Source organism: Crocuta crocuta, unplaced genomic scaffold (assembly GCF_008692635.1).
Source record: "Crocuta crocuta isolate KB4526 unplaced genomic scaffold, BGI_CrCroc_1.0 scaffold323, whole genome shotgun sequence".
Classification (NCBI taxonomy): domain Eukaryota; kingdom Metazoa; phylum Chordata; class Mammalia; order Carnivora; family Hyaenidae; genus Crocuta; species Crocuta crocuta.
The window spans coordinates 1,224,615-1,230,614 of NW_027536465.1; the positions used below are offsets into that span (position 1 = coordinate 1,224,615).

The 6,000-nt window shown below is 40.6% G+C and overlaps 1 protein-coding gene across 1 annotated transcript in view; it reads left to right on the top strand.

Moving 5' to 3' along the window:
- The window catches only part of ZFP91 (ZFP91 zinc finger protein, atypical E3 ubiquitin ligase), a 45,397-nt gene extending 39,610 nt beyond the window's left edge, over nucleotides 1-5,787 (top strand). The window contains exons 12-13 of the mRNA XM_077748812.1: nucleotides 1,483-1,582; nucleotides 1,932-5,787. Of these exons, the coding sequence (XP_077604938.1) occupies nucleotides 1,483-1,582; nucleotides 1,932-2,442 (611 nt within the window). The 3' untranslated portion in view covers nucleotides 2,443-5,787. The remainder of the gene's footprint in view (nucleotides 1-1,482; nucleotides 1,583-1,931) is intronic.
- The last annotated feature ends 213 nt before the right edge of the window (nucleotides 5,788-6,000 follow it).

Sequence of the window (6,000 nt, forward strand, 5' to 3'; positions counted from 1 at the left end):
CTCTCTCTGCCCCTCCCCACTCTTGCATTTTCTCCCTCTCTCTCAAAATAAACATTTTTTTAAAATGGAATTTATTCAAGCAAGTGGATGCCCCACCCAGGTTTGCCATGCTACAATGAAGCTGGAAAGGTAGACAAGACCTGGGAGACAAACTTAAGAGTTGTCTCTGGGATAAAAGTGCATTTTTAGACCTTGCCTATTCATCATGTAGAAGATACCCCAAAAGGGACTGGTGTCACTTGAGCCAGGGTTACAAAATCTCAGACCCTGCCTCAGATCCACTCAACTAGCATCTGCATTTACTAACATCCCCATATGATTCCCAAGAATATTCAAGCTTGAGAAGAATTTGGCTCTTTCCCACACTTGGCTTTTAGAACTATTTGGGATGGAGTATAGAATTAAATTGGATATTGTTTGCCTTTTAACTTATTCTCGTGTTTTCACTGTGACTATTGGTAGCAGTTTTAAGAAAAAGGCATAGAAAACGTGATCATTTATTCAAGTGATATAGAGTATCTCCTTGTCCACTTCTCTCCAAAACCAAGAGATAAAGAAATAATTAAGTGCAATGCTTCTTTGACCCATAGATTCTACACCATGTTACCAAATTCATCAAAAATCCTGTGAAATTTGGGGGGATTGTGAAATGACAGAGGCAGGGGTTGAATGGTGCAGAAGATGTGGGGTAGGAGAATAAGGTAAAGAATACAGGTACTGTTTTCACGTATTTGGTAACAGCAACTTGAACCTTTTTGAGAAACTTAAATTGTTTATCTTGGCTAACATTTTTTAAACCAGAAACAGAAGAAATGATTACCACTTTAATTGTGGATCACTTTTCTTCTAGGAGATGCCAAATTCTGTTGTTATTGTTGATTTTGGTGTTTGAGTGCCAAATTCTTCATATGTAAGCGTTCAGCTTCCACAATCTGAAAAAAAAAATGTTTTAAAGAATAAAATCCAGGGTAAATGTAGTTGTTTACTTACTAAGCAATTTATTCAAGATCTGGATTACCGGTAAGATTGAGATTAGGGTTCTGATTCTCATGTTTCCGTTAGGTTGTTTTTGTTTTGCTTTGTTGAGTTTCTTAAAACAAGTCCTGGGGCACCTGGGTGGTCCAGTTGGTTAAGCCTCTGACTTCGGCTCGGGTCATAATCTCACAGTTTGTGAGTTCGAGCCCTGCATCTAGCTCTGTGCTGACACCTCAAAGCCTGGAGCATTCTTTGGATTCTGTCTCCCTCTCTCTTTCTGCTCCTCCTCCGCTCATAGCCTGTCTCTCTCAAAAATAAACATTTTAAAAAATTGGTATATATCTTTGTAAAACTTTGTTTATCCAAAGTGTATTTTATACATTGAAAACAATATTGCTTTTACTATAAATGACCTCACTGATCATCTGCTTACTTATTGTAAACTGGGAAAAAAAATACTTAGAGGGATTCTAAATGGTATACTAACCACATTATTTTTCTTCTTAGATCAAAGGGATTATATCTGTGAATATTGTGCCAGGGCCTTCAAGAGCTCTCACAATCTGGCAGTGCACCGGATGATTCACACTGGCGAGAAGCCGTTACAGTGAGTGTTTATTTACTGGTGAACATCTGGGTGAGAAGCGCATATATGCCCTGCTCGTGGGTTAGCCCCTGTACAAACATTTCAGTTGCAACTGCTGTTTGCTTTTACCAAATCAGAGTGAGTATTGATTGGGGATGCAAGTTACTTAGTGAACTTATCCTTGTTTCCTTTGGTTTTTAAACAAAAGAAAAGAACAGATTAGTTTTCCATCTAGTTAACCTAATTTTTCACAGGTATATGTTAGTGACTGTTGCTTATATATGTGACCCCTAAGTTCTTGCCCTGACCATGAGTAAGAGCCCTCCTCATTTCTCTGTTTGATCAGCTATTTCCTCTTCTGCTCTCATAGATGCGAGATCTGTGGATTTACTTGTCGGCAAAAGGCATCCCTTAATTGGCACATGAAGAAGCATGATGCAGATTCCTTCTACCAGTTCTCTTGCAATATCTGCGGCAAAAAATTTGAGAAGAAGGACAGCGTAGTGGCACACAAAGCAAAAAGCCACCCCGAGGTGCTGATTGCCGAAGCCCTGGCTGCCAATGCGGGCGCCCTCATCACCAGCACAGACATCTTGGGCACTAACCCTGAGTCCCTGACACAACCTGCAGATGGGCAGGGTCTTCCTCTCCTTCCTGAGCCGTTGGGAAACTCCACCTCTGGAGAGTGCCTCCTGCTAGAAGCCGAAGGGATGTCCAAGTCATACTGTAGTGGGACAGAGCGGGTGAGCCTGATGGCTGATGGCAAGATCTTTGTGGGAAGTGGCAGCAGTGGGGGCACTGAAGGGCTGGTCATGAACTCGGATATACTCGGTGCTACCACAGAGGTTCTGATTGAAGATTCAGACTCTACTGGACCTTAGTGGAAGGGAAGGCTTTGGGCACTGGGACAGCTCAGACTTTGTATTTAAAAGATAAAAAGGACAAAAAAAAAAATTTAAAGCATTTAAAATCTAGTAAAATAACTGAAGGGCCTGCTCTTTCCATTGTGGATCACAGCACACACACCTACACCCACCCTCTTCTCCCTCTATTGTCCCCTTTATGAAATTGATGTTGCCTTTACCAAAAAGGTAGGCAAAAAAGAAGCTCTTAAAGTGAGGGTTCTCCTCCCCCTCCGTTCCAGCCAGGCAGACTTTGTGCTTACCGGCAGATCCCTTCTTAAACCTGTAACTCTGATGTGCTCTGGATCAGCTTTTAACTCTTGATAGTATCTTACTGTCCTCTAAGCCCCTTCTCCTTCACTGCTGCCCTATGGTTCTGGCTTCTACCCGCTGCGGCACACTTACCCCCAAAGCATCATACAGTTCTAATCTCTGGAGGCTGGCAGCTTGACTTGGCACTTTAGGCTCCCTGGCAGGGTGAGCTGTTAAAACAGCACCCCTCTCTCACTCACCCCCCTTCTCCTCCATTCCCTGCTGGGTTTCGGAAAGGAAGGATTCATGGGGACCACCTCCCTCCTCTGTGACCCCAGCACTTCAGTCCCCTCCCAACACCTCCATCTGGTTCTCAGTGGTGCTCACTAGCTTGGAAGCAGGCTCCCAACAGGGAGGGGGTGCTGCCCTCTACATGGTTTCTCAGACCATAAGACAAGGCTCTGTATCAGTAAGAAAAGTCCCAGACTAATGGCAGAAATTTGCACTTTGAAACGTGTGTTTTTGTGTTGTGGAACCCGAGATTCCTTATTTATTAATGGAAAGACTGATTTTTTTTTCTCTCTTTTTTTTTTTTGATCTTCGTTGCTATATTTTGTGGGGCTGGGAGAGATTAGATTATTCTGACATGGGATCCTTTCCATAAGAGGTACTTTTTTGAAGGCAAGATATAGGGTTGAAGAAGCACAGCCAGCCTCTAAAATCATAGCTCTCCAGTGGCCTTTAAAGAAAGCTGGTCCTCAGCACTAACAAAATCACTACAGTAGTATACAGTAGTCTAGTGCTTTTTCAGAAGCCTATTTAGGGAAGGTTGTTAGATTTTCAGTATTTAGTGCTCTTTGAATTTTTAGAGCATTGAGATTTAGGAATTTTGAGGGGATGAGGATTGTTCAGGGTCTGAATTACAGATAAAAGATTTTCTTTTTTGAATTTATTTTCTTTTTTGTCCCCTTAATTTCTTTCCACACACCTATTGGCCCAATTCTGACCCCTTACTTTGTTTTGGTTTCTGCTTTACTTTATCATTGGTTCATTCCAGCTCCCAGTTAGTGAAGGACACTGCCATTAGTGAAGAGATATAGGACTCGCAGTTTTAAGTCAAAGAAAATTGTTCTGTTTTGTTTCCCTTCGAAGAACACTTCAGAAGAGGAAAGGCTTCCATAGACAAAGTTAATAATCTGTATAGTGATAACTTTGATTTTTACCTAAAACTCTGGGAATTACCATTTCCATGGAGATAGGGGTTTTCTTGGGGTAGATTGCTTATTACTGTCCAAAGGAGAGGAAGGTTGTGTTTTTGTACAAGTTTATAATTCCCAGAAGACTAAAAACCTATTTGGGCTCATTTTTAGAGAATTAGAAGGGCAGTTTCTAGCTTCTGTGTACCTCACAAGCTGGAATTAAAGGCTTGCCCTATTCATTGTTTGTCAGAAATGTGTGATGGCTGTTGGAAAGAATGAAGTTTTGCTGGGAGCAAAATAAGGAACAGCTTGTATTTCACAAACACTAAAACTACAAAGTTTATCAATTTTCTCTTTGATTTATTTTTTTTCCCAAAAAGAGGGGTAACAAAATGTCATATCTGAAAGAGGCTTACTTTACACCCACTAGTGTCAGTGGTTTGGATGCCAGGGAATAGGGAGTCAGACACCTACAGTGAATAGACTTAAAGGCACCATTGTTTCTTTTCAGAGTGTTGCAGATTTGCCATCCCTCCAGTGTGGGGGTTGAAAATGGAATAAGGATAGAAGGGATGTAGAATATGCTTTCCTGCCCACAGTAAGGATTTGGAATTGACTCTGGTATGTTGACTACATTTGAAAATATTATCAGATTGATTGGGTGGGTTTACAACGAAGTTGTTCCACTCCCATTATAAGTCCTTTTTATACTGTTTCACTGGCTTGCATCTGTACTCCACACTTAACTTCTGTCATCATCACATTTATCTTCTCTGTCCCTGTAAGTTGTGCTTGCAGTGGTCAGTCATCAGATATTTTAACCACCTACACAAAAGCAAATTGCATTAAAAAACTTGATGAGAGAAAGGGAAAATATGTTCTTCCCTGTATCACACTCCTCCCCATCAAAAGCAACAAGTTAGTTCTAATAATTAGGAACTTTCTGTTTCTCCTTTTGTTTCTTGACCTCTTTATAGGTACCATTTGCCTACAGTTTGCTTCAATAAATTATTATTATCAGTTTGCAATCAATTTTAAAATATTCCCCAGGGACTTAATCGTTTTTCCTTTTGAGAAAGGGATGCTAGCACCGTAAAAAGTGGTACAAGTAAGCTGTCTTCTACTAGTCCCTCTTCCCTTTCCCTGTCTGCTTCTCACACTGTGTACTTCTGTGTCCTTCCAAGGAGCTCTCCTAACCTTAAAATTCTACATTGCCTACTCTTAGTCAAATTGTGTTATCTTTTTAATAACTCTTCCCACTGCATATTCTCCATCTTGAATTGGCAATTCTAAGGTCTGAAAATGTGACTCAGATACACGTATTATTTCTGGGAGATGTGCCTCCCCCTAATCTCTGGTTGCCTAGGGTTATTCTGCATAATCGAGACTTACTGTGCTTCAGAGAGTTTGGATAAACACTGGCCAGGATTACTGGGAGTTAAAAAAAAAAAAGAATTCAGGTATGGAAAAGCATCTACATAGAGCACTTGAACCTCCTTTGTACCTGTTGGAAAATATCTAAAGAGTGTACTAAAGCCAGCTAAGGTTATTAAGTCTGGTTGTTTGAAGTACCGTTTTTCCCTCCTTCTTTTTCCCACTTTCCAATGTACTCAAGAAATTTGAAAAATTGTAATGAATCAGTTTAAAATATTCTATTTCCTACAAGCCTTTTTTGCCTGTTGTAATGTGCAGGACCCTTCTCCTTTGATGGGAGAGACAGGTAGTCACCTGAATTAGGTTGAAAAGGTTATGTAAAAAGAAATTATAATAAAAGGGATACTCTGCTTTTCAAATCCTTGTTTTCTCTTAATCTAGGTAAGGCATATCCAAAATAAATATGTAAAGAAGAACAATAAAAGTTGTCTTCATGGAAGCAACTTGTCTTCCTTGATTGTACTGAATTGCAGTTACCTGAAGGGTGAAAACCATTGCTGCCGTTCAGTGAGAGCCCAGTGTGCTCAGAGCAGGTTTTATGTGGCAGATGCTGCCGTTTGCTCTCATTGGGAGTCAGACAGTTAGTGCCTGACTCACTGTAGCTCTTGATTTCTAATGCTGATTTGTCATAGGATTCTATGATCATCTGGCA